Source organism: Brettanomyces bruxellensis, chromosome 8 (genome assembly GCF_011074885.1).
Source record: "Brettanomyces bruxellensis chromosome 8, complete sequence".
Lineage (NCBI taxonomy): Eukaryota > Fungi > Ascomycota > Pichiomycetes > Pichiales > Pichiaceae > Brettanomyces > Brettanomyces bruxellensis.
In genome coordinates, this window is record NC_054689.1 from 529,888 (window position 1) to 555,436 (window position 25,549).

The 25,549-nt window shown below is 38.7% G+C and overlaps 10 protein-coding genes and 1 non-coding gene across 11 annotated transcripts; 7 read left to right on the forward strand and 4 right to left on the reverse strand.

Annotated features, from left to right (window-relative positions):
• Positions 1-38: 38 nt before the first annotated feature.
• BRETT_000436 (uncharacterized protein) lies at positions 39-488 on the reverse strand (the record flags this gene model as incomplete). The annotated part of the gene is made up of 1 exon (XM_041279003.1): positions 39-488. One exon carries the CDS (start codon positions 486-488, stop codon positions 39-41), a length of 450 nt encoding a protein of 149 aa, XP_041137217.1.
• Positions 489-885: 397 nt separating this feature from the next.
• On the reverse strand, positions 886-1,272 carry BRETT_000437 (uncharacterized protein; the record flags this gene model as incomplete). The annotated part of the gene is made up of 1 exon (XM_041279004.1): positions 886-1,272. One exon carries the CDS (start codon positions 1,270-1,272, stop codon positions 886-888), a length of 387 nt encoding a protein of 128 aa, XP_041137218.1.
• A 1,803-nt stretch (positions 1,273-3,075) lies between these two features.
• Positions 3,076-4,642, forward strand: GND1 (phosphogluconate dehydrogenase (decarboxylating) gnd1; the record flags this gene model as incomplete). The annotated part of the gene is made up of 2 exons (XM_041279005.1): positions 3,076-3,100; positions 3,180-4,642. 2 exons carry the CDS (start codon positions 3,076-3,078, stop codon positions 4,640-4,642), a joined length of 1,488 nt encoding a protein of 495 aa, XP_041137219.1.
• A 615-nt stretch (positions 4,643-5,257) lies between these two features.
• Positions 5,258-8,467, forward strand: BRETT_000439 (uncharacterized protein; the record flags this gene model as incomplete). The annotated part of the gene is made up of 1 exon (XM_041279006.1): positions 5,258-8,467. The coding sequence occupies one exon, from the start codon at positions 5,258-5,260 to the stop codon at positions 8,465-8,467; it is 3,210 nt and encodes a 1,069-aa protein (XP_041137220.1).
• Positions 8,468-8,676: 209 nt separating this feature from the next.
• Positions 8,677-8,750, reverse strand: BRETT_000440. The gene has a single exon. It is a non-coding gene; the product is annotated as a tRNA-Val (tRNA).
• Positions 8,751-16,283: 7,533 nt separating this feature from the next.
• On the forward strand, positions 16,284-17,123 carry BRETT_000441 (uncharacterized protein; the record flags this gene model as incomplete). Its single annotated transcript, XM_041279007.1, has 1 exon — positions 16,284-17,123. The coding sequence occupies one exon, from the start codon at positions 16,284-16,286 to the stop codon at positions 17,121-17,123; it is 840 nt and encodes a 279-aa protein (XP_041137221.1).
• A 598-nt stretch (positions 17,124-17,721) lies between these two features.
• On the forward strand, positions 17,722-19,800 carry BRETT_000442 (uncharacterized protein; the record flags this gene model as incomplete). The annotated part of the gene is made up of 1 exon (XM_041279008.1): positions 17,722-19,800. One exon carries the CDS (start codon positions 17,722-17,724, stop codon positions 19,798-19,800), a length of 2,079 nt encoding a protein of 692 aa, XP_041137222.1.
• Positions 19,801-20,113: 313 nt separating this feature from the next.
• Positions 20,114-21,178, forward strand: BRETT_000443 (uncharacterized protein; the record flags this gene model as incomplete). The annotated part of the gene is made up of 1 exon (XM_041279009.1): positions 20,114-21,178. One exon carries the CDS (start codon positions 20,114-20,116, stop codon positions 21,176-21,178), a length of 1,065 nt encoding a protein of 354 aa, XP_041137223.1.
• Positions 21,179-21,362: 184 nt separating this feature from the next.
• Positions 21,363-23,276, reverse strand: BRETT_000444 (uncharacterized protein; the record flags this gene model as incomplete). The annotated part of the gene is made up of 1 exon (XM_041279010.1): positions 21,363-23,276. The coding sequence occupies one exon, from the start codon at positions 23,274-23,276 to the stop codon at positions 21,363-21,365; it is 1,914 nt and encodes a 637-aa protein (XP_041137224.1).
• A 443-nt stretch (positions 23,277-23,719) lies between these two features.
• Positions 23,720-24,074, forward strand: BRETT_000445 (uncharacterized protein; the record flags this gene model as incomplete). The annotated part of the gene is made up of 2 exons (XM_041279011.1): positions 23,720-23,744; positions 23,905-24,074. 2 exons carry the CDS (start codon positions 23,720-23,722, stop codon positions 24,072-24,074), a joined length of 195 nt encoding a protein of 64 aa, XP_041137225.1.
• Positions 24,075-24,645: 571 nt separating this feature from the next.
• YPT6 (Rab GTPase ypt6) lies at positions 24,646-25,251 on the forward strand (the record flags this gene model as incomplete). Its single annotated transcript, XM_041279012.1, has 1 exon — positions 24,646-25,251. One exon carries the CDS (start codon positions 24,646-24,648, stop codon positions 25,249-25,251), a length of 606 nt encoding a protein of 201 aa, XP_041137226.1.
• Positions 25,252-25,549: the final 298 nt, after the last annotated feature.

Sequence of the window (25,549 nt, forward strand, 5' to 3'; positions counted from 1 at the left end):
TCTATATAATTATGGCCTAAATCTGTATTATAGTGTAATTAATTGGCATTATGCATCAAAGTTTTTCTATGGTCTTCCAGAAGATCGGGCTGGAAGGATTTGAAAACGGTCAAAACCTCTGGAATAACGTATGTTCTTAAAAAATTTTTGTACTCCGGGTTTCCATTCTTGATCTGAAAGTGGTAGTCTTCATCTAGTTGATCGTGCTCGAATTCCGGAAGAGAAATATCGAAAGTAGAATCTTCACCACCTTCTTTTTCCACCTTGACAACAAAATTGACCGCCAGCTCTATTAAGCATCTCACCCTCCCCTTTCTCTGTGTGATATCGCAGTCTCCGGTAATTGGTCCAACATTTGTTACTGTGGCTTTATAATCGTCCTTTTCTACTGTGACTTTAGACAAGTTATCGGTCAAATATTGTTTTGCCCAGGGTATGCAACTCTTCTCAACCCAGTGCCAGTTATTTGGATTCACGATAGTTGCCATAATGACTATGTTCTTAATTTGTTTGATTTATAATTTGTTCTCTACTTCTTAGGTGTAAAGAAAAGAATTGTTTGAGCGATGGTTGATAAGAAAGTTGCGATTGGAAAAAGTGCGACCCGATCTCACATATATGTCCGAACATGCCGCGCGGTCGACTCAACTATGATAGATCTAGAAAAATCCATAGGTGAAAAAAATTGGAATCAGAACTACTATCTAAGGCAAACAGTCTACAGTGAAAAAGTTCACAATCTATGTCATTAAATTTAAATCAGGACATGGCAATACATATCTAAGTATGAGACAGTACGCAACATTAATACATAATCTAAAGATTACACAATCAAATGACAATTGTACACAAGCATCATTTCCCTAGCGATCACCAACTAGTTATTCAAAGTTTGGCCTTTGGCTTGAATGCAACGGCTTCGATCTCCACCAAAACCTTCTTATTTGGGAAATTGATACCAAAGCATGATCTTGCGGGTTTGTGGGGAAGAAACTTGGCATAGACAGTGTTCATCCGGCCAATGTCCTCTGCCTTGTTAAGAAAAACAACAACCTTCAAAGTGTCTTGTAAAGACGAGCCAGCCGCTTTCAACACTTTTTCTAGGTTTTCCAATGCCTTTTGTGTCTGTCTCTCAATTGAATTAGAATAAGTACCATCATCTTCACAGCCGAGAGTTCCCGATGCAAATATCAAATCTTTGTAAGACCATGCTGGAGAAAGCACTGGGTTAGGCTTCTGTCCGACCGATTCCCAAGTTATTTTCTCTGCCATCATAAACTTATTAGTTCCAAGTGGAAAATAGAACAATTAATTATCTTATTAATTTTCCCCACAGTAATGAAAAAAGGCAGCGTTGTTTAACCGGACAACCGACCAGCGAACGATTCTTCCTTATCTATGAGCAGTAAATTTTTCCCAGAATAATTTTCTAATTTCAATTTATTTTTTTCCAAACCGTATCTTCCAAGCAAAAAATCATGCCAGTTTGTGCCCGATTATGACAAGGAGGAAAAAGTCCCCAGGACAGCTCAGCAAAATGCTGGTTAATCATTATTTGATTTATACTATGCAATATTCTGTGGAAAACGTAGAAAAGACAGCCGAGCAAATGCTAATTTGCTGCATTGATATCAAGTGCCACGTTGTAAATTCAAAAGAACGTACATGCTGTTCAAAAGTTAGGAATAGCTTTAGATCGGAACCGTTGTAACTTAATGAATATTCTATATTTACAAATCGTTGAAATCATATCTTCTTATTGTCTCCCCGCACTCCGTGTTTCTTCTGGTTTCGGCATGCAATTGTGCGAGGCCAGCAATTGAATTTGCGAAAAAAAGCGATTAATTTAATATTAGTAATGTGCCTCAGTCCGTCCCCAGATAGTTCTAATTCTCTCTCCACCAATTATATTAAATTGCCGGCCCTATCTACTCCTTACAATTTTGATCGAGCCCTATTTTAGCGCAACGGTGTCCTTAATTGTATTAAATTCTTACTTTTTTTGTTTTCCATGCATGATCAATCTTCAAATGGTCGATATTGTAATAGATTGTACATTTTGTTAATTTAGTCTAACCATCCGACCAGCAACACTACAGTTGTCCTCAGAATTATCCCACTGATCGGCAAGATACCTTTTTTCCCGTCTTCTCGCAACAGGGGAAAAAATAATGAGTCTCTTCCGCAGTTTTTCCGGCCTGTTTGAGAGAAGGATCTTTTCAGCTCGTCATCGATTTTTTTAATTCTTCAATTAGCATTGTTAGTTATTTGGGGACAGCTCTTTGCCTTTAACACAATAGCAACGCTTCTAGCACTTATTCCCTCTCAAATTTTTTCTCCGCAAATCCAATCACATATATAAAGACACATTAATTGAACCACCTACCCCGTGTGTTTTTTGCCTTATCGTTTGAAACCTTTTTGTATTTGATTCTTTTTCTTCTAGGTTCCCTGATTATTAATTAAAGAGCATCTTTTGATACATAAAGCTGCAAAACATTCACGATTTTTCAAGATGCCAGAACAAAAGTAAGTTTATTACCGTTCTAATATGATCATTTCCTTTTGAATATCGCAATTTTAATCATGCCTTTAGTTTACTGTTTCATCATCAACGTTGTCTGTGTTTAGTTTTCGTATACAGCTGGGTCCGATACGTCCTATCATACTCCAGTGTATTTACAAATTAAGTATGCATGGTTTTCTTTGCATGTTTAATTAGGCATTTTGCCCACTTATCCACCCAGATATTCATTTCAAGCAAAGCATCGGTCAGTTTGTGGGTCAAATTGTAGAGATTTGGATTAACAAGAGGTTGAATATCAAGCCAATTATAATATAGAGTATTTTGCAAAATAATGACGTGCTTCAACTTAGCATTTCTCTGAAACTGAAAATTACTCCTGCTTGCTTTCTTGATCGCGAATCCAGCCTTTGACTGCACTCTGCAGAAATATAATAGCATTACAAATCACAGATGACTCGGACTTCCAACTTGCGGCAACAAAAAAAATTAATAATAAAGAAAATGAAAAAAAAATCGGACTTCGAGGATATTTCACATAATTCTATGCGATGAGTGTTGTTATAACAGGACCAAGTAAGAAGGAAACAATAGGTCACATTTTCCCCCATTCAAAAGGAACATGCACTAACATGAATCCTGCTACTTTTTAGAGCTGATATTGCCATGGTTGGATTGGCGGTGATGGGCCAAAACTTGGTTCTTAACATGGCTGACCACGGATTCACAGTTGCCTGCTTTAATCGGCATGTTGAGGTGGTTGACCAATTCGTGGCCGGACCCGCAAAAGGTAAAAGCATCATTGGTACACACAACCTAAAAGACATGGTTGCAACCTTGAAGAGACCTAGAAAGGTCATGCTGTTGATTAAGGCAGGAAAGCCTGTTGACAGTGTGATTGGTCAGGTTCTTCCTCTGCTTGAAAAAGGTGATATCATCATTGACGGTGGTAACTCCCACTATCCAGATACCACACGTAGGTACGAGGAATTGAAGGCCAAGGGTATTTTATTTGTTGGATCTGGTGTTTCTGGTGGTGAGGAAGGTGCTAGATATGGACCTTCTTTGATGCCAGGTGGTTCGGCCGAGGCTTGGCCTGAAATCAAGCCGATTTTCCAGGCTGTTGCAGCTAAAGCTGATGGTGAGCCATGTTGTGACTGGGTTGGACCTGCCGGAGCTGGTCACTACGTGAAAATGGTTCACAATGGTATCGAATACGGTGATATGCAGCTTATTTGCGAGTCTTACGATTTGATGAAGAGACTTGCCGGTATGACCGACAAGGAAATCTCTGAGGTTATGGGCAGATGGAACAAAGGTGTGCTAGATTCTTTCCTTATCGAGATTACCAGAGATATCTTGAAGTACGATGACACAGACGGGACTCCGTTGGTGGAAAAAATTATGGATAAAGCCGGCCAGAAGGGAACTGGTAAGTGGACCGCAATTGATGCCTTGGATAAGGGCATGCCAGTTACTTTGATTGGAGAAGCTGTGTTTGCTAGATGTCTTTCGGCCTTGAAGGATGAAAGAATCAGAGCATCGAAAGTGTTGACTGGCCCTGCAATTGAGCCTGTTCCAAAATCCGAGAGAAGTGCTTTCATTGATGACTTGGAACAAGCTCTTTATGCTTCCAAGATTATCTCGTATGCCCAGGGATTCATGTTGATTAGAGAGGCTGCAAATGAGTTCAACTGGAAGCTGAACTTCCCATCCATTGCTCTTATGTGGAGAGGAGGTTGTATCATCAGATCTGTTTTCTTAGGAGAAATTACGAAGGCTTTCAGAGAAAACAGTGATCTTGAAAACCTTCTTTTCCATCCATTCTTCAAGTCTGCTGTCGTTCAAGCCCAGGCTGGATGGAGAAAGACTGTTGCTAGAGCTGTCACAAACGGTATTCCAACGCCTGCCTATTCCACCGCTCTTGCTTTCTATGATGGATACAGATCAGAAAGACTTCCAGCAAATCTTTTGCAGGCACAGAGAGATTACTTTGGTGCTCACACCTTCCAGATATTGCCTGAATGTGCAGATGACAAGAAGAAGCCAAACTCCAACATTCACATTAATTGGACTGGAAAGGGAGGAAATGTCTCTGCTACTACATATGACGCATGATTAAAGAAGATGCTTTGACAAAGTTGTGGCCATTTCTTCTTTTTCATCTTTTGCAATTACGATTTCTTTTTTTTTCTTTAATTTTATTTTTACACGTTTCGACCATACTGAATTCCTGTAACTATGATCCTTCGATTCCAATTATTGCTGCTGGAGTAATTGTAGATGGTATTTGTGTTGACGTAAGAAGCGTGTGAGAAAGGATAAAATAAAAAATAGGAGAACTATTATGATAAAAAGAAAATAAATGAATAAATAAAAATAAAAAAATAAAAAAAAATAAAAAATAGAAAGGTAGCAAAAAAGTAAATAACCGAGAACCGATTCCACGTTTGAATTACATTTAAGTACGCACACCTTTGTCATTTCAAGATATCAAGTGATTTACTTCTTCTGGCATTGAATATTTCTCTTAATAAGTAAATAGTGATAGTGTTTCTCTAGTGTGATTGCGAGTTTTTTCTTAAAGAACTAGCATTGTTTAAAGCACTTCTTTTGAATCGGAGCACATTTTTCCACATAAAAACAACCAAGCGAAAGCGATCCAGATTTTTTTCTTTCCTTCAATCTTATCCAGTTGTTTTATGAAGATATAGAACACAAACAAGTATACAAATGTCCGAGCAACAGGAGTTCCCTCCTGGTGCTTTTGATAAGGAAATGGCATCGGCAGTGAAAGATGCAATGAAAGCTGCGGCAGACGAAATGTTAGACAAGACTGATTCAGAAAATGATACCAACGAAGATAAAAGGGAAAGCACAGATAATGATAATGTACCAAGTACCGATTCCAGAGTGGTAAATGCTGATTCAAGTACTGACAACTTTAGCGAATCAAAGCATGATGAAGATGGTCGAGACTTCGCGTTAAATCAGGCAATAGAAGATGCGATCCGTGTGAATTTCGGCGGTACTAAGGAGGACGAAGATGAAGAATCGGCGAATGAAGATAATTCTAGTGATGATGATAAAGTTGAATTGAAGAAAGACGAAGAACCAGACGAAACTTCTGCTCTTGAAGCGGCAGAGATGGATCTTAATCGAGAAATTAAAGATGCTTTTCAGGAGTCGGGAGTCGTTGAAGCTCAAAGTGAATCAGCCAGTGGATCGGAATCAGAAGCAAGCACTGAATATAGTGCTGAAGAAGTGCCTAAAGATGATGCTATAGGTACACAAGAGATGCAGGATGCTATATATGATGCACTCAAAGACGTCGAGGGTAACGTTAAAGAAAAGAAAGATCACACGACTGAAATTGACGACAGTATGGCCCAACTTGAACTTAACAAGGCAATTGAAGAAGCTCTTAATGTTCCAATAGCTGAGCAGCATGCAGAGTACAAAGAGGAATCTAATTCTTCCAATGATCATGAGCAAACAGGAGGAAACACGGCGAATATTGACTTAAATGCAGCGGTGAGTGATGCGCTGAAAAATACTGAAATGGATTCTGAATCTAAAGATGATGAGCTGATCGGTACTTCTTCAACCTCAAGTGCAGAAGAACGTGCATTAAAGCAGGCCTTGGAGCAAGTTGCACAAAATGTGGTTGATACAGCACTTGTGCCAGAAAAGAAGAATGAGAGTGCTGACAATGTAAAAGAACCATCAAAAAAAAGTAATGAGGAGCCAGAAGACCAGCATTGGGATGACATCATGCTTAAAGCCATGGAAATGGCAACAGAAAACCCTGAAGCCTTGCTTTCAAGTTTAAATGCTAATTCTAATCTGCAAGGAGTTGCAGCAGCTTCAAAACCTTTATCCGAAATTAATAAGGTAGGATCAACTGCTACTTCAAGAATACCGAAATTGCCTGATTTGAACTTTCCTTTCAGCGCTACTGCAAATGAAAGAAGGTCAGTGTCTGCTTTAGCCCAATCCATGGTCAATGCTGCTATTTCTGCTGCTGCTATGCGAGCTGCTGCTCAACAACGGCTGATGGAGCTCACTGGACAGAGAAATGTAGAAAATCTTTCTGGAAAGGACTTTCTTTCTGCTTACCAGAAATACATTTCATCCCGAAAAGCCAACTCCAAAGCCTCTCCTTTCACCAGGTCTGCTTCTTCATCTACGGCTCCTATCTCCTCTAGGTTCAATTTGCCTTCTGTATTCAATAAGACTGAAGTTACACAGGTTAAAGGTCAGAAGAAAAAGAAGAGCATGTCAATAGCAGAGGTTCTGGCACTGGAGAGGCAGAGAATGGGTCTTGTAGCACCGTCTACAGAAGATATTCGAGCATCTTCTAGCTCCTCTGATATGAACAAAGATGAGACAACATCTAAAAGCATCGAAAGACAAAGTCTTTTGGGTTTCATTATCTCGAATGTTAGCTTGAAAGCGATTGATCCTGATGTGGTATCTTCAAAGTTGAGCTCTGAAATGATTAACAATATCAAGCATCATGTCAATTCGGCAGCTTCAAAAATCATGGCTGAAGAACTTTTGGAAAGTGAAAAGAAGCAGGACTTAGATGAGATGGAAAAAAGAAAGTTAGAAAATAGGGAAAGAAAAAAGAGATGGAGAGTGATAAATATAGAACGAAATAGAGACAACGATTTAAGAATTAGAGTTACAAAAAAGGCCAATAACATGTATCCTGCGCCAGAGCAGGAGGTGGAAAAGCAAAACTGGATTAATGCTGAATTCAGTAGGAGAAAGCAAAAGAGACTTCTCAGAGAGCAGGCACAGCAAAGGGAGCTATTAGGGCTCAAGTCATCGTCTGTTATCACATCTCATGTACAAATTATTCCTTCGACTTCTCTGAAAAGCAAATCTATATCCGAAATACTAAGCAACGATGAGTTCTTGAAAAGAATTTCTGCTGTGTGTAACTCTATTGGGATAAAGATTGATGTTGACGGACTTAAGCAAACTGCCCCAGATAAGGTTGTGGCGGTTACAGCTTTAGGAATAGGAATCCTTGTTTCATATATTGCCGGTACACCAACTCTCTCTGTTTCAAACTTAGAGGTTATCATCAACTCTGTGGTTAATTCGCTCAAAGATTTCATTGATTCGGAGTTGCAAGTTGAGAATCATTCGCTTAAAAGTTCAAGCATACCTCCAGCTCCGAAGGTCTTTAAGGCGAGGTCTGTGAAAAGGTCTCTTCCCACACCTTTTGTTCCTGCACAAAAGCAAGTACATGTTTCACAACCTCCTCAAAAAAAGGTTGCATATTCAAAGCAGGATTCTACATTTTCTAGCAAAAAGGCCCTGATCAAGCATAAGAAGAAATACAAATCAAAGAGCCAAAAAGATCAACCGGTTGACTTTAAGAAATTCATGTCGCCGCATCCGCTTCCTGCTTCCTTTTGGTCCAGTATTGAAGAAAATAAGAGGAAAGATGCTAGTCCAACCAATGTACACAAAAAAGAGGATATCAAAGTTTCTTCACAAATATCTGAGCGTCCTACTGAAAATGAAGATCAAAGTCATATGACATCCTCCATCAACAAAAATACTCTTCCCAGTAATGTGGGTACTGATCGTACAATTGGTATGAATAAGGAGAGCTCGCATAGATCGTGGGATTTCATAACGAGTGTTACTTCTTCGTCCATAAAAGCTGTCAGACTTCCAAAATACATGAAGCCAAAGTTAGGTAAAAATAAAGAAGAAGAACCTCATATGTCATCTTTACATTCAGTCAATAACATCGCAAAAGGACATCAACAATCCGGATCCAATCCTAGTGTTAGTAGGCCATCTTATTACGGAATCAGAAAGCCGGCAGCATTCAAGAAGCCTACCGCATTTACTAAATCTGATGATCTGGAACACATGAGGGAATCGCCATACAAAATTGTTCCTCTGAAGCCACAGTGAATTTAATCATAGACTATGGTATATAATTTTTTAGGTGTATAATATCAAAATGTACTATTCTTCCCAAATAAAGTTGGAAGGTAACTCAAGTTTTTAGCAATTGTAGATGTTGTTAGTGGTTGAAGAATGACGACCGATGCTGACCGCTAAAAAAAGGAAGAGATCTATCTAATCAGATCAAAAAAGATATCAAAAAAACAATTGTTAATTGACCGAACCCAGGATCGAACTGGGGACGTTCTGCGTGTTAAGCAGATGCCATAACCAACTAGACCATCCGGCCAACTACATTTTTGTAAATGGTCGGACTGAAGGTAACAAAATATTATTTTCAATAACCTGAAGTATAAGGATTCTTTAGATGATTACCAAATCCGTCTAAAGATATATAATAGATTAATTAGATTGTTCTCTGATACTTCTCGTATCCTTTCATATCTCTTATCTCATAGCTCTCTATGAATCATTCTATTCATTCATTATTCCATCTAATAACTTATCTTTTCAATCTCCCTTTCTAGAAAAATAACTAAATCATAATCTAACCTTGCCTCTGTATCAAAGGAGGGCAAGGGCGCATATTTATATTAAATGGAGAATGACACTTCTTCCATTTCTCTTCCAATTTCATACAATAACAAATTATATGCCAAAGAGGAATCCATCCTGTTTGGGAACATCACATTATGTGAATTCAGCATAACCCGCGATCATGCAAAAACCTGTTGTTTTGCATATGCAGTCGCCACACGAATATTAGTCAGCTTATTCCGATGTAGCTCTTTCTTATTGTCCTTCGGGTCACTATCCTTTCAGTACGCTTTATTTCTTATTCGCGCTTCTCATAAATTATTTCGGAAACTATTTATATCTTTCCGTGTTACCTAATCAGGTAAATGAATTCATTAATATTTTATCTGGCTTTAAACCAATATGCGCTTGGCTTGACCCCTTACATTACCGCCGTTTTTTAGAAAAATCGTCCTCGATTTATAATTTTTTAAAATCTCACAAAACATTTAGATATCTTCGTAAGCATTGCCTGGTCTTAGCATATTTCCTTCTTAGGAAAATGAAATCATATGATACGTACAAGTATCTGATATCTTTGTTGGAGTCATCAATTCAAAGAAACGTTCATAACTAGTCTTAACAATCAAAGTATGTCATAGGTATCTAACAAACATGTTTTGGATCGCAATCCTGCCAATAGACGTCGTAGGTCTTCTTATCATAGTCAATACCTGCTATACCAATAATTTCAGAAAGTCTGTCTCGAACTTCGAGATCAGTATGCGGAGGTTCTTTGGGGTAAATAGCATCTTGCTTTAAGTATGGTTTAAACCATCTTACATTCATAGTCCTATTTTGGTAAGGTTGGATCTGAATATCAATTTCAAAAGTGTTCGGCCCCTTGGGTCTCACTATCTTAAAAGGTCCATAATAGACGGGTAGAATTTTTTGGTACCGCCGCTTAATACCGAAAGCGTTGCGGTTGACTAAGACATAGTCACCAACCTTAAATGTATGATCACGTACGTGTCGATTATACTGAGCTTCTTGCGAGTGTTGCGACTGGACGATGTTATCTTTAACCTGTCGACCAATTAATTCAAGTCGTCTCACAAAGTCTTCTGCTCTAGGACTGTAACGGTTTGAGTCAATAATATCAGCGGAGATATGAGCTGGAGAATCAGGATTATATCCTTGAGCAACGTAAAATGGACTATAACCTGTCGAATTCTGAATAGCACTATTATAGGCAAACTCTGCCATGGGTAAAATCTTATCCCAATCATTCAAAGCATTTCGTGCTAACTCTCTAATAAGAGTATCAAGTATCTGGTTAACTCTTTCAGTTTGACCATCAGTCTGTGGGTGATTAGTAGTAGACATTAACGTATTCGTTCCCACTAATTTAGTAAATGTGTGCCAAAATCTATTGACAAATCTTATATCCTTATCAGAAACAAGCGTAGTTGGAAATCCATGTAATCGGTAACTTTCTCTAACAAACAATTGCGCACAGCGTTCCGCATCAAGATTATCATCTGTCGGAATAAAATGTGCCATCTTCGAGAAACGATCAATGATCACCATAATCATATTATGATTTTCGTGGGTTCTAGGTAAACCGGTAACAAAATCCATACTAACATCTGTCCAACGTCCGTTTGGCACAGGTAGTGGATGAAATAGCCCAAATGGCTTTTGAGTGGTTGTCTTAYTGCGAGCGCAAACATTGCAAGCTCCACAGAATTTCTTAACCTGTCGTAACATATTAGGCCAATAGAACATGTCAGATAGTGACAAATATGTCTTCCAATAACTAAAGTGTCCTGCAGACGGAGAATCATGACATTGTCTCATTAGTCGATCGCGGATAATCTTATCATTAGGTATTACTAACCTGTGTTCCCCATTTACGCTGGGTGAGAAGTAAAGTAGCTTATTCCTATACAGGAAGTGTTTAATATAGTTCCGAATAAGTGGACTAGGTGTCTTATGGTCTTTCAAAGTGTTATAAACCTCTGCAAACTTCGTATCTGCTGAGTATCCTGCTATAATATTTTTCTTAAGAGCTGAGTTCCAACGGTTTAATACCAATGTAGCGAGTTGCTGATCAACTGCTGCTTTCTTTAGAACTGCTGATAAGTCAAAGTAAGCGATAGAAGCTAAGGTGACCTCACTGTCATCCATGGGCTTTAATAACGATAAGTTTGGATACCTGGATAATGAATCAGCCGCTGTATTTGTCTTACCTTTAATATATTCAATTTCAAAATCGAATCTTGTAAGAAAATCTAGCCATTTCGCAACTCTCATCTGAGACATGGAATTTTGATATTTCACATATTTCAAGCTGCGATGGTCGGTCTGAATAATAAACTTTTTATCCATCAAGTAATAACGCCATGTTTTTAATGCTTCAACTATAGCTAAAAATTCACGCTCGTAGATCGAATAACGCATCTGAGCTGGTAGTAATTTCTTTGAACCATAAGCAATGACACCACGAACTTTTCCTTCGGGGTCTAGTTGTTCTAAGACATAGCCTAGCGCTGTCCCGCACGCGTCGGTGTGGATTCTAAAAGTGTAGTCTCGATCCCATATTGGATGAACTAATAAAGGCGCTGTAATTAAGGCTTGCTTAAGTTTTTCGAAGGCTTGTATCTGTTTATCATACCAAGTCTCGTTTCCTGCCACATAATTATGTAATGGAACGGCTATCTTCGAATAGTCTTTGATAAATCTGCGATAAAATCCGGTGAGACCTAAAAACGATTGAACATCTTTCTTGCTCTGCGGCATAGGCCAATTTTTAACGACTTCGATCTTCTCAGGATCAGTCTTAATTCCATCCGGAGAAATAATAAAACCTAGAAATTTTAATTGCGAGAAGAAAAACTCACATTTGCGCTTTTTCGCGATAAGGTGATTCTGTCTTAATAACTCTAAAACCTTTTTCACATGGCCAAAGTGTTCTTCAACACTCTGCGAATAAATCAATATATCGTCAATGTAGACCTTCACAAATTTCGAAATGTAAGGCTGTAACACATTATTCATCATTCTCTGAAACGTTGACGGTGCGTTCGTAAGTCCAAAAGGCATGACAATCCATTCGAAATGCCCGGAGTCCGTAGAAAATGCAGTCTTTTCAATGTCTTGTTCAGCTATCCTGACCTGATAGTAACCTGACATAAGATCTAGTTTCGAATAAACATTCGCTGCTCCCAAGTCTGTAGTAAGACGCTCAATGTCGGGAATCGGAAACTTATCTTTAATAGTATTTTCATTCAAGGCTCTGTAATCAATACACAAACGTAATGAGCCATCTTTCTTCTTAACAAATAAYACTGGACTATTAAATGGACTAACGCTTGGGCGAATAAATCCCTGGCGCATAAGCTGAGAAACTTGCCGAGTCAACTCTTCTAACTCTGCATGAGATAATTTATATTGCCGACGATAAGCTATTTTATTCGGCTCTTGAAGAATAATTCTATGCACAAGACTTCTACTTGGCGGTAGATCTGTAGGTAATTCATCTGACACGACATCTGAAAACTCGTTCAAGATCTGTTCTCTATAGCTATCTAAGCCTTTAATCTCTTCTTCCGGAGAAATAGAAGTATTCTCTGTAGTAAGTGTCTGAATATATAGCATTCGAAAATCGCTATCTTTAGATCTGATTTCCTTCTGGAATTGCAGATAATTTAATACTGGCACATCTGTGCTTTCTGATTCGGAAACATTAGGTACGCCTATCTTGTTCCAATCAATATATTGCTGGTACTTTCTAATAAAAGGTAGACCGAGAAACGTGTCTCGCGTCGGAATATCAATAACATAAAACGAAATAGAAACATTCAATTCAATACTTAGACTAAGACATAAATTTAACTTAATAGATCCTTCAGTCTTTAAAATATGTCCCACAGCACTAACCTCAAGAGGTAGGCCTGGATCTAACATATTCAGTAGATCAAAATCTTTAAGAACTTGTAACGAAATAAAATTGGCAGATGCTCCTGAGTCTAAAATAACCTCAGTAGTATATTTGCCGTTAACACAAACAGGAATTTTAGGCCTTGTGGCCGTCACAGGATCTGAAATATCCGTGAGCATCAAGGAATCATGTCCTTCTTTTAACCGCTCTGGTAAGAGTGTATCCATCTTCTGTTTTGTCTGTTCGCCCAAGTTATTACCCTCATTTCATGAGTGCTCATGTTCCTGCTGCTGGAAAGTTGAATCTAACCCGATGCTACCAAATGTAAATGGTCGGACTGAAGGTAACAAAATATTATTTTCAATAACCTGAAGTATAAGGATTCTTTAGATGATTACCAAATCCGTCTAAAGATATATAATAGATTAATTAGATTGTTCTCTGATACTTCTCGTATCCTTTCATATCTCTTATCTCATAGCTCTCTATGAATCATTCTATTCATTCATTATTCCATCTAATAACTTATCTTTTCAATCTCCCTTTCTAGAAAAATAACTAAATCATAATCTAACCTTGCCTCTGTATCAAAGGAGGGCAAGGGCGCATATTTATATTAAATGGAGAATGACACTTCTTCCATTTCTCTTCCAATTTCATACAATAACAAATTATATGCCAAAGAGGAATCCATCCTGTTTGGGAACATCACATTATGTGAATTCAGCATAACCCGCGATCATGCAAAAACCTGTTGTTTTGCATATGCAGTCGCCACACGAATATTAGTCAGCTTATTCCGATGTAGCTCTTTCTTATTGTCCTTCGGGTCACTATCCTTTCAGTACGCTTTATTTCTTATTCGCGCTTCTCATAAATTATTTCGGAAACTATTTATATCTTTCCGTGTTACCTAATCAGGTAAATGAATTCATTAATATTTTATCTGGCTTTAAACCAATATGCGCTTGGCTTGACCCCTTACAATTTTTGTGTTGGTGTAACTGTAATCTCTGAGCTTCGCGGAATTCCATCGGCATTTAGTTGCCTTCGTCAACGCTTGTTCTAGTTTGCTGAAATTCCGTTACCATTTAATTTTATCTTTTATCTTATTGGCTTCAGAAGTCTCCATATGTATGAATCCAGTTATCTGCAGACTTCCAGACGATCCTCTATATAAGTGTCGGACATATGAGAATATTACCTAGTATTAGGTAATCTATTATTATATGTCATTAGATTTGTTTGTTTTGAGATCTGAACTTATTCTAAAATAACGAAGATTTAGAATAATATCTAATAGAGACAATCCTGGATAAAATGCACTAACTGTGTATGTTAGGGAATCAGCAGAAAAATAATTATGCGCGATCATAATTCTGTTTCTGAGAATTAAATCTTTTTTTTTTTATTATGTATGATTACCTCACTTTATTTTCCTTTTTATTTTTACTTTACTTTACCTCTTTTTATATAACTTGTTTCTTCTACGAAGGGACGAGACCCGATAGCCTATTTTGCAATACAACTAGTTCGACTCCACTTTGATGGTAACAGAGTAAAGGAAGTAAATTCATTTTCTTCTATGGTGATACATACACAATTGTTAGAATGTTAAAGGCATTAACATTATCACACAGACCACTTGGTACATTTATATCCACCCACTTAGGTAACCGACCTTACAATTGTCTGAATCTCCCCGACTGCTAGGTTCTTATTAGTTCTATTAAAGAAGGAGTTTGATAGCTAAAGCCCGGGAGTAACTCATAAGGTCTCTCTTAACTCCGACAATAAGACAGTTTTTTTCTCTTCTTTACAATTATTTCCTTTTCCCTCAAGATTACTTGTACTCTTGAGATATATACTTTCAACAAGATTTTGATTACTTTTGAACTAGTTAAACTTATTACCCAACTCTACATCACTTTACAAATCGGACTGACCGTTACAATTTTTGTAGATGTAGCACTTTAATATTAGTATAGTTATCATCTATTTAATTGGTTTAGAGAATATGTTGTGTATTAGTTCTCGAACTGTCGATCAAATTACGGACATAAGAAGTATTCGATATTATGAAACAAACTATCAAAAGTTTTATAGTGTGTTTTGGAAGAATGCAGGAATCTGATTAGAGAAATTATTAACTTTATAACTCCATTCTGATCTAGATAAAAGTTCTCCTCTAACTTTTAAAAATATTCGAATATTAAATAAATAGAATACTTAATCCACACATTTTATAAGTATGACTTAACATGTCTACTCCTTAATTTAAGTGTTCTTTCTCAAAGATTATTTCAGCTCTTCTTAAAATCTATTCAATCCTCATCTGAGCTTTGAAAATATAAGAAATTGTTAGAGTTAGTGTTACCAGATTTATATAGTAATTCGATATTTAATGTAGTATATAACTTGAACATAATATTTAGTATAGACACATGAGGATATCCCATCTTTATATAGTTGTCATTCTTCTGCTTATACGACAACGTAGACAATAGACCTTATTCTTCTTAGAACCTCATCATTCTATTCTTCTATTGTTTTGACAGAAATCATCTAGTAATCTCAGGCTTTATGCTTACTAGAAACATTCGAATTCGTTAGCAAGGTAGTCTAAGAGCAATTCTGCTCATCCATTCACCTAACCTCGTCCCCTGAAATTTGACCATTTTACTCTTTGAGCTCTCATACCCTTTCCGTTATATTTGCTTCATATATGATTATTTTAATTTTTTTTATTCATTAACGTATTATCCATCCTTTTTTCCCCTATAACGTAGCTGGAGCCAATGCCTTTTGTGCAATACAATCGGTTAGTTTTGTTTCAAGGGCGATAGAATATGAAAACTAAATCCCATGTTATCTACACGACTTTTAACAATTTGAAAACATGAATACTTTGGTATGAAGAATTAGATATTTAATATATTTGTATTGGATAACATATATTTACAAAATCTGAAAAAGAAATGATGTTGCTTCTGCCTTTGAGTGATACATAATGGTTCTTTGAAACCAGATGCATGAGAAAAAGATCAATCTCATTCTTTGTAATTGCTGCTATGCATGACTATGTTGCATACAACATGTCATACATAAAGGTCCGAGTGCATCAATCTGTGTGACATATATATCTGCTTATTTAATCCTATAATAAACTTCTCTAAATTTATACTTTTCTTATAGGCAGCATTGCAAATTTCATTTGTTCAAAAATGAGGGGAAAAATCGGGAAAGCAAAGGAGCGCGGCTTCCTTCAGAAATTAAAAAGGGAAAATCAATGCAACGTATGCATGCTTCGTCCTCTTTCTTGAAGCGTAAGAACAAATGTTATCTGCCTATATCTAACGATCAATGAAAAGGACTAAGAATTTATATGGTAAGACGTTCTTTTCAAGAAGAGATTTAGTGGAGCTTTTGGATGATGAACATAATAGAATACCGTCTGCTTACGAATTGGGAATGTCACCTGTGGTCAAAACTACTACCATCCGATTTGCTGGCCAAGTCTTAAAACAATTGAACACATCAAATATTATTGATATAGGCTGCGGGAAGGGGTATTTAGATCGGATACTTGAGAGCTGCTTTCACGCAAAGGTGTTTTGCGTGGATAAAAATAAAGAAAGGTTGAAAAACACATTGAAATGGAATAGTCTGATTCGGGGAAACTTGGAAGAACAAGGAACTTTAATTTTAAATGGAAGAAAACATGGTATAAGTGGTAATATATGTACAATGATGAAGAATGTCAAGAACAAATCAGATCTAAGAGGGATCCTGCTACAGGCATCGACGTTCTTCAGACTTGGAAGACCACTAAACCTGCATTTACAAGATATCACTATTGTAGCTCTAAAGATTTGCGGAGATTTTATCTATAATTTTGTGGACGGTCTTTCGGAAATTCGTTATTCAGGTCTCGGTCATCAGCTGCAGCATATTAATTTTGCAATAGTGCCATGCTGTGTGGGGAAAAGTGAACGGTTCCCTGCATCCCAAAAGTTACGAGAATGTACTGCAGAAAAAAGAGACGATGACGTAATCATGCTGGACATGTACATGTATATGGTGGAGTGCGAAGACATAGCAAATGTAGATGTGAATTATTTAAATGACGGATACTATATGTTTACTGGAAAGATCTGCAAGGAGAAGTCGGGAAACAAAGGATCGGAATTTGGCGTGCAATAAGAAACGAGATTGGTTATGCCCAAAATAAAAAATGAATATTCGATTCGTATAGCATGTACACAAACTGGGATTATCGTAATAGCCTTAACAGTATATTCTATTTATGTTATGAGAGGGGTTAACGAAAAGAAAACTCAATTAGGGAAGGAGATGACACTAAAGCAGCAAACTAAACATTATCGATTACACCTAGCATTATTTAGAGTTGAAATTCGTAAACCTTCTGCTTCCCGTCGGCCTTTTCGTCCGTCAGATTTCTCCTCTTTTTCTTTTTTTGACCCTAGCTAGCCCAACGCTTTTTTTTTGCGCGATTCGAGCTGATTGTTGAAGTTTTAATCGGATATTCTGTATTGTTAATAATAATAAGTGAGACTGGTCGCGAGAAGTTTGTCGGGTGCTTCGCTTTTTTTTTCATGCATTGTTGCAATCATGTAAATAATTCCTTATTTCCCGAGGTGCCCCAATTGAATCCGGAGCCTTATAAAGACGGTCAAGTCCGGCTTCTCGAGACCTTAAGCTCTTTCGCGCTAAACGACGAGGATACCCTTTACTTAGTTTTAAAGTCTGGCAGAGTTTCATCACTGTATACATCCGCATAATGCTTAATAGTATTGCTCTAACAGCTGTACTTTCACTTTTGACGGGAGTGCAAGCTGCAAGCTATGCACCTTCTTCAGGCAAGTGTCCAGCATCAAATCCACTCATTCCACCTGGAACTGAATCCGATGCAGAAGGTGTCTTGAGGAAGAATACTATTTTATCAGAGTCCGAGTACGACTGGATTCTCTCGAGGAAGGAGAAGGTGAAGCCAAAGTTAATCAGCTTTTTGAACGGCTTGAACATGTCTGATTACAAGGGCGACAACTACTTTGACAACTACTTCGAGAACAACGCTTCCAATTACAGCGATGACCCAATCAACATTGGACTTTCCTTTTCTGGTGGTTCTTTCAGGGCTCTTCTTACTGGTGCCGGTGAAATGACCGCTTTGGACTCCCGTACAAACTTTTCAAGCAATGCTACTGCTCTTCAGGGTTTGATGGATTCCTCAACGTACATTTCAGGACTTTCCGGTGGATCTCTATTAGTTGCATCTGTGGTTTTTCAAAATTGGACCTCTGTTGAGAACATTTTGGATGAAAAGAAGATCTGGAACTTTACTGAGGCTCCAGTGAGTACGAGTATCTCTTTCTGGACCGAATTGCTTTCAGAGGTGAAGACTAAGAGTGCTGCTGGCTATGATATTACGCTTATCGATCTATTTGGAAGAATTCTCTCCAAGTACATGTTTACAAACTATGCTGATAATGGAATTGATTTACAGTGGTCGGAAATCCAGGATCTTGATGCTTTCAAGAGCCACGAGATGCCTTTTCCGATGATTTTGGCAACAGGTGGTGTTTCTTCGAATGAATCGGACTTTGCGAACAACGTGTGGGAGATCTCCCCTTACGAATTTGGTTCATGGTCACCATTCGTCGGCGGCTTTGCTAACATTGAGTATATGGGAACCTCCCTGAAAGCGGGAAAACCATCTAACTCTACATGTACTACAGACTTTGATAATGCTGGATTAATGGCTGCTTGCTCTTCCGATTTCTTTGGTGGAATGAGTGAGACCTTGTCTGAGATTACTTCTGGAAATGCAAGTGTTCTTTCGGACCTTTTGGAAGATTACATGGGCTCAGGAAGTGGATCCAGCTCATTTAATGTTTCATCTTTCGAGTTGAACGCTTTGTTAAACATGGTGAGCACTGACAGAACAGATATTTTGTTTGCCTTGGTTCCAAATCCCTTCTATGAGTCAACATTGCCATCAAACACCTCCGACATCCCAACTAACAAGACATTGAAGTTGGTCGACGGTGGTATGTTCAACGAATCAGTCCCATTGGATCCATTTTTGGTTCCTGCCAGAGCTGTTGACATTGTGTTTGCATATGATAACAGTGGACTTTCAAGAACTGACAACTTCCCAGATGGATCCACCTTGCTCAGTACTCGTGAGAGGTGGCATAATTCCTTCCCTGATGACAACTTTTATGACATTCCAGACACTGTGGATGATTTCATTGCCAAAGGCTTGAATACAAAACCAGTTTTCTTTGGCTGTAACGGTACTGAACTTGTGACCGATCAGATTGAGGGAAATGACACGGATGAGTTCAATTACATGAAACCACTCTTGGTGTACATTCCAAACACAAATACTACATATATGTCCAACACGAGTGATGTGGTTCTTTCTTATGACCAGAGGTCAACTCTTGTTAAAGGAGGTTTCGAGGTTGCAACAAGATTCAACTTCACTAAAGATGATGAGTTTGCCCAATGCATTGGATGTGCAATCTTGAGAAGAACCGAGGAGAGAAGGGGCCTAGAGCCAGGTGAACAGTGCCGTAAATGCTTTGAGAGGTATTGTTACTCAAGCGGTAATGAAAAAGACTCCGATTTGGATGAGGAGAACTTACCAACTTCATTGTATGGCTCGATATCGACAACCGCTACTTATTCTACATCTAACCGTTCGGCCACAGCAACAACAACATCATCAGCAGCTTCTGGATCTTCGACATCAACTACAACGAAATCTTCCACTTCTAAAGCAGGTGCTCTTAGAAATGCTGTCTTTTCTATGCCAACAGCATTATTATGCCTTCTTTCCTTGATCATATGATTGACTCCTGTTACATTTTTTTGTTTAGTTTTATTTGTACTGATTATAATAGTATAATATTGAATGTATATGCTTAAAACGTCTGTTTAGTACACTTGGTTATTATCATGGTGCGAATTGATGATGTTTATCTTCTATGCATTTTTTTACCACTTATTTTTTATTTTTATTTGTTTAATTTTTTTTTTCACCCGGTAAATCTGTATACTTTTATTTTATAGCTTTCACTCAGCATTGTAACACTTACTGCACATTATCCGGCTTGAAGGCGGAGGCAATATAGGGCTAAACTGTTACAAATAGGAGGAAAGGTATGTCGAAAAAGGTCTCGAAGGGCGCAATTGGGGAACTCCTAAGTTCAACAAAAAATGCAATTGCATTATGGATCCAAGTGATAGACTGTAACGGTAAGAAAAACCAAAGCCAGTTATCAACGCAGATAAAAGCTTCGAAGCTTGAAAAACCATTGGATGATTTAACAAAGATTACAACATTGATGCATGCTCATGGAACCAAACTCGGAATAGTATTCAAGGCACCGATACCGGAGGAAAATTATCATGCATGTTTTAAAGAACTTGAAGGCTGCGTGAAGACCTTGATGCTTTTCATGAGTTTGTTTAAACAGCTTGTGAACGAGGAAAACAAATACTCTCATCTTTTTATTGATGAACTCACAAAGGCGGCAAGGTCACTTTTATCAGCGGTGCAGGATCTTCTTGCTGAGATGGAAAAGGAATTAAACAACACAGAGAGCACAAACCGCAAAGAAAGACTTATTTCCGTGGGAAAAATATGGCAGGCATGTAAAAATATTGATGATGACTTAGGGGAAGGACCATCCGGAATAATTAAGAAGAGACTTAGAGAGACGAACAGGCTCATCAAGGATGCGGACCAGGAGTATGAGGAGTGGCTCGAGAATCCAAGCACAGAGAATTATGACAATGATCTAGACGATGCATTTGGAATTGAAAGTGAGAAGGGGGATGTAGAGCAAACTGAACAGGGTGATAATGTAGTTGAAGAGGGATTCTTGAAGTATGCGAAGGGAAAAGCATCAAAGTTACGGATGATAAGACTATTGATAGTGTCGCTCAACAAATCAATACCATCAAGCCGGTACAATGTAAGATACGCCAGAAGCATCGACTTGTTGGACTCCGAGCGTGTCAGATTAGCAGCAATAGTTGACGATTTTGTGGCTGCTGTAGTGTATGACCAGGATATGGAAGAGGCGGTCAAGGCTGGCGAACTTTTACAGAAACAAGCATTGAAGATTGCCAAACTTGTTTCGAAGTTGAATGAGGGAAATAAGCTTCGTACGGGCTGGTTGGAGACCTGGCAACGGAAGTTTACCGAAGAAGCACCACAGTAAGAAATGAGTGTCAATTTACTAATGCCGTACATATGTAATATAACAAACAACCAATACTTAATACATTAATAGAGATGCAAATGCAAGTACCAGCATCCACCGAACAGTTTGATTTTCAGAGGTGTGCCTACCGGATGAATCAACTGATACCGGGGCCCGGACTGTCTACTTTCTTTTTCTTGTCTCACCAATCGTCATCCTCATCATCGGACTGCGACACTTTGTCCTTTCTGGCCTTTAAGGCAACTGCAAGAGCATCAGCCAAGTTGCCAGGCTGTCCGGGAGTTGCACCCGGCGAAGAAACTTGTTCGGACGCACCGCTTTTCTTCTGCAATAGTGGACTTGGTCTGTCCAAATGCGTTTTGTCTGTTTTCCTGAGCGACTGAATTCCAGCACCCCTGATTGAAGCAAGAAGTGCTTCTCTGCCAGAATCCACTTGTGGGAGGGCGGGTGCAGAATTTGAAGATGAAGTAGTGGGCGCAGGAGGAGCAGGCGGTGCAGAAGGAGTAGTAGGTGCAGGCGGTGCAGGAGGTGCCGCCGGAATAGCCGAATTTCCACCTTGCTGACCAGTGGGAGGAAGAGGAGGAGCCAGAGGAGCCGGAGGAGCCGCCGGAATGGCAGAAGATAGAGAGTTTGCGGCAACAGACGATGCAGGGAAAGCAGGAGGAGGAGGTGGTGATGTAGAGATGGATGCAGATTGTGGGGAAGCCACCGGAGCCTGAACTGCAGGCCGTGAATAGCCATACTGCGTCTGCTGTGTTGGTTGTGCAGCCGGGAAAGTTGTCCGTGGCGGTGAAGTGGCGGTGAAAGTTGGTTGCTGGGTTGTACTCTGTCTTTGGGAAGGAGGAGGCGTCAAAATTTTGTGCGTTGTGTTTCTCGAAGGGGGAGGAGGAGGTCCAGTTCTTCTTGGTGGCGGAGGTGGCGGTGCTGCAGACCTTCGTGAGGCATTTTGGGGCAAAATCTGCGATGTTGGGTTTGAATTCCGAGGTGGAGGAGGAGGAGGGGCATTAGCCGTGGCTCTAACGGGCAAGGTGGGCACAGTGCCATTTCTTGGCGGTAGGCCAGGCTGGGGAGGCAGAGGTCTTGCAAATGGTTGTGGTGTTTGTTGTTGCAGTTGCTGCTGGTGCACGGATGCAGGCAGAGGAGGCACGAAATGCTTCTGTGGAGATGTGGTAGCGGCAGAACTTGGTGCAGCAAATGGATCTGGAGATGCGGAATGCTGGGATGAGGCGGCAGACTCTGGATTTTTCGCCAAAGAAGAGACGGAAGATGAAGAAATACCACCGGCAGCAGGGGGAGGAGGAGGAGGGGCTTTTTTTCTTCTTGTAGATGAAGAAACAGAGCTTTTCCTGGATGCAACATCACTTTCAACGGTTTTATACATGTACTTACGAGGAATTGGGGGTTCGAGTCCAACCAACGGTCCCCCGTGCTTGGAAATATAGTCCTTAATGAATTCTCTGTTTTCTGCAATCATACTTTCCTTTATACCCACACTTTCAAGCTCCTTATAGAAAGATCTCCACTCTGGTGGAGGCTCCTTGTCATAATAAATTACTCCATGGGCCCGTCTTATCCTCTGCTCATTTGAAATTCCATCATTTGCCGCCGTACTCTGTGATAAATCGCCACGAAGGCCGATTTTCCGCTCATTGGTATCTGCAGAAGGCTTTTTCTTCAATTCAATGGCCTTCTTGTTGTGCAAAGTCTGCTTGGAACCATACTTTTCCCTGTGGGCGACCCTTTTGTAAAAATGCTGGGCATCTTTCTTATCTTCAAACAGAAGTCCCGCAAGGCATTCATCCAACTCAAAGGTGTGGAAAAAGAGTCTGTCCTGATTGTACTGAAAGTCCACATACAACTCCTGATCCCACAAGACTCCTCTGTTTCCGTGAATATCCACCATTTTCAAGAAAAACGTATGCCCAACTAAATCATCTGAAAACACAATGGCTCCAGAAAGACCTGTGAATTTCCACGCATTTGTATCTGGATATGCTATATAGAGCCTCGCTGCTGTAGCATCTATAATCTTATTCGATGCTTTTGGAATCGCTCGCTTGATTTTCTCTTTGTCTTCTGAAGTGAGGATGGTCATGTCTGAAAGCTGAATGTCACTTAGTCCAATTTAGAGGTTCACGTTTCAAATGAATGAGAAACGAAATACAGTCAATTAAATACAAATTTCCTCTTTCAACTTTTTGACCAAGAAACAAAAGAGATGGGTTGTGATTACTTGCAATTGATCAGAGAACGTCCAAATCGGCTTAAATGATAGCTTTAAAAAAACAAACAAACTCAAAACTGTGGGCCCCCGTGTAAAGCCGCTGCCAGATAAAGCAAGTATTTTTATCTTCATTTTTTTTTTTCGGCTCTTGCCCCATGAAATTTTGTCGTCGAAAATCAATGAACCTTTGCACCAGAAAAACAAACCCTGCTTATATAAATAGCGTATTCCCAGATCTGGACAAAAATTTAATCAAACTTCTACTTACTATATGGATAAATTAAAGGAAACCAGGTAAAGCAAAACAGAAAAAGATGAGACAAGGAGGAAAAAAGAAGCGTAAGTTATGTATCTGGGTGGCATGAAAATTTGTTCAGATAGGCATTAATACTTTGATGCAAAATTCAACTGTATCGACATTAATCAATATTAACATTTATCACAACACATTTGTGACGAAACAACGTGAATATACTAACTGAAGAAACCACTGTTTAAGCATTAAAAAAGCCTAAGAAGAAGGAACAAAATCTGTCGGAAGAAGATAAGGCATTTAAGGAGAAGCAAAAGGAGGAGGCTAAATTAAAGAAGCAGATGGCGTCTAAGGCTTCTGGTCATGGACCAATTGTCACAGGTGGTATCAAACATTCTGGTAAGAAGCATCATTGAAAATTGTGTTTCCGATCATTGTGGTAGTGATTTGTACTTTACACAGCTTTTGATTTAGTTTGAGATCGAAACTTGCGGAATGCTAAATAAATAACCGTGAATGATCTTCCAAAGATTTTCCAAAGTAATAACCGATGTATTTTATAATGTTAAATCAAAGCTTTAATGCTTTCGAGTAAATTTTTCTATTAGTGAATATATGTTTGGGCTTTACACGGCAAGTTGGATGAACTATTTACGAAAAGGATCGGCCAACGAAAAATGGAATATAGAAAAATTGGAATATTCGATATTGAAGTTTTCGCTTTTATTTTTTATTTCTTTTTTTTGCTTCTCCCCAATCCTCAACTTTGATAGAGATAAATCTTCATTCTATACTCCTGCCGTGACTATCAGAAAGTTCAAACAAAAGCTAAGAAGCTTGAGCAGGTGCAAAAATTTTTAGAAAGAAGACTTTTAATTGGAACCAGGAACATTTACAGTTGGTTCTTGACTTAGTTGGGCATAAAATAAACAATAACAAAGAAAAACAAGAGATTTGAAGTGAAATAAAGCAACTAGAACTACTAAAATGCTCACAAAATATAAAATTGTGTTCCTTGGGGACCAAGGTGTGGGAAAAACGTCTCTTATCACGAGATTTATGTATGATACATTTGATTCACATTATGCTGCCACAATTGGAATAGATTTCCTTTCGAAAACGATGTATCTAGATGATAAGACTATTCGACTTCAACTTTGGGATACGGCGGGACAAGAGCGATTTAGATCCCTTATTCCCTCATATATAAGAGATTCAAATGTGGCCATTGTGGTCTATGATATCACGAATCGTGATTCATTTAACGATGTTCAAAAATGGCTAGATTATATTCGGGAAGAACGTGGAAAGGATGTGCTCATCATTCTGGTGGGCAATAAATCGGACTTGAAGGATAAGGTGGTAACCTCGGATGAAGCTGAGGAACTTTCGAAAAAGTTAGGATGTAATCTCTTCATCGAAACTAGTAGTAAGAATGGTTACAATGTGAAGAAACTGTTCAAGAAGGTCGCAAAAATGCTTCCAGAGCTGAAGAACGAGCCTACAGAGCAAGAAACAAATGGAAACAATGTGCAAACTATAGATATTAGTACGGATAAGCCAGAGGAAAATGCTAGTTCCTGTCAATGTTAATATATTTTTCAACTCATCTACCACATACATCATACTGCAGTCTTTTTTTTTTTTCGTTTTGTTTTTGCTTTTCTTTTAACTACAACACATTAGGCACCAATATGCATGCATTTTGTCTCATTTTCCGTAATACCATGATCTGTTTAGAATAGACCGTTTCGATAAAATGTTGTGACATAACGTAGATTTGATTAAGTCGCTCGCTCGCATTTAGTAGTGATGCGATCGATACCTATAAATTTTTTTTTTCAACATTTTAACATTTCAAGATTTCATATTTTGATCTGGGACCAATCAT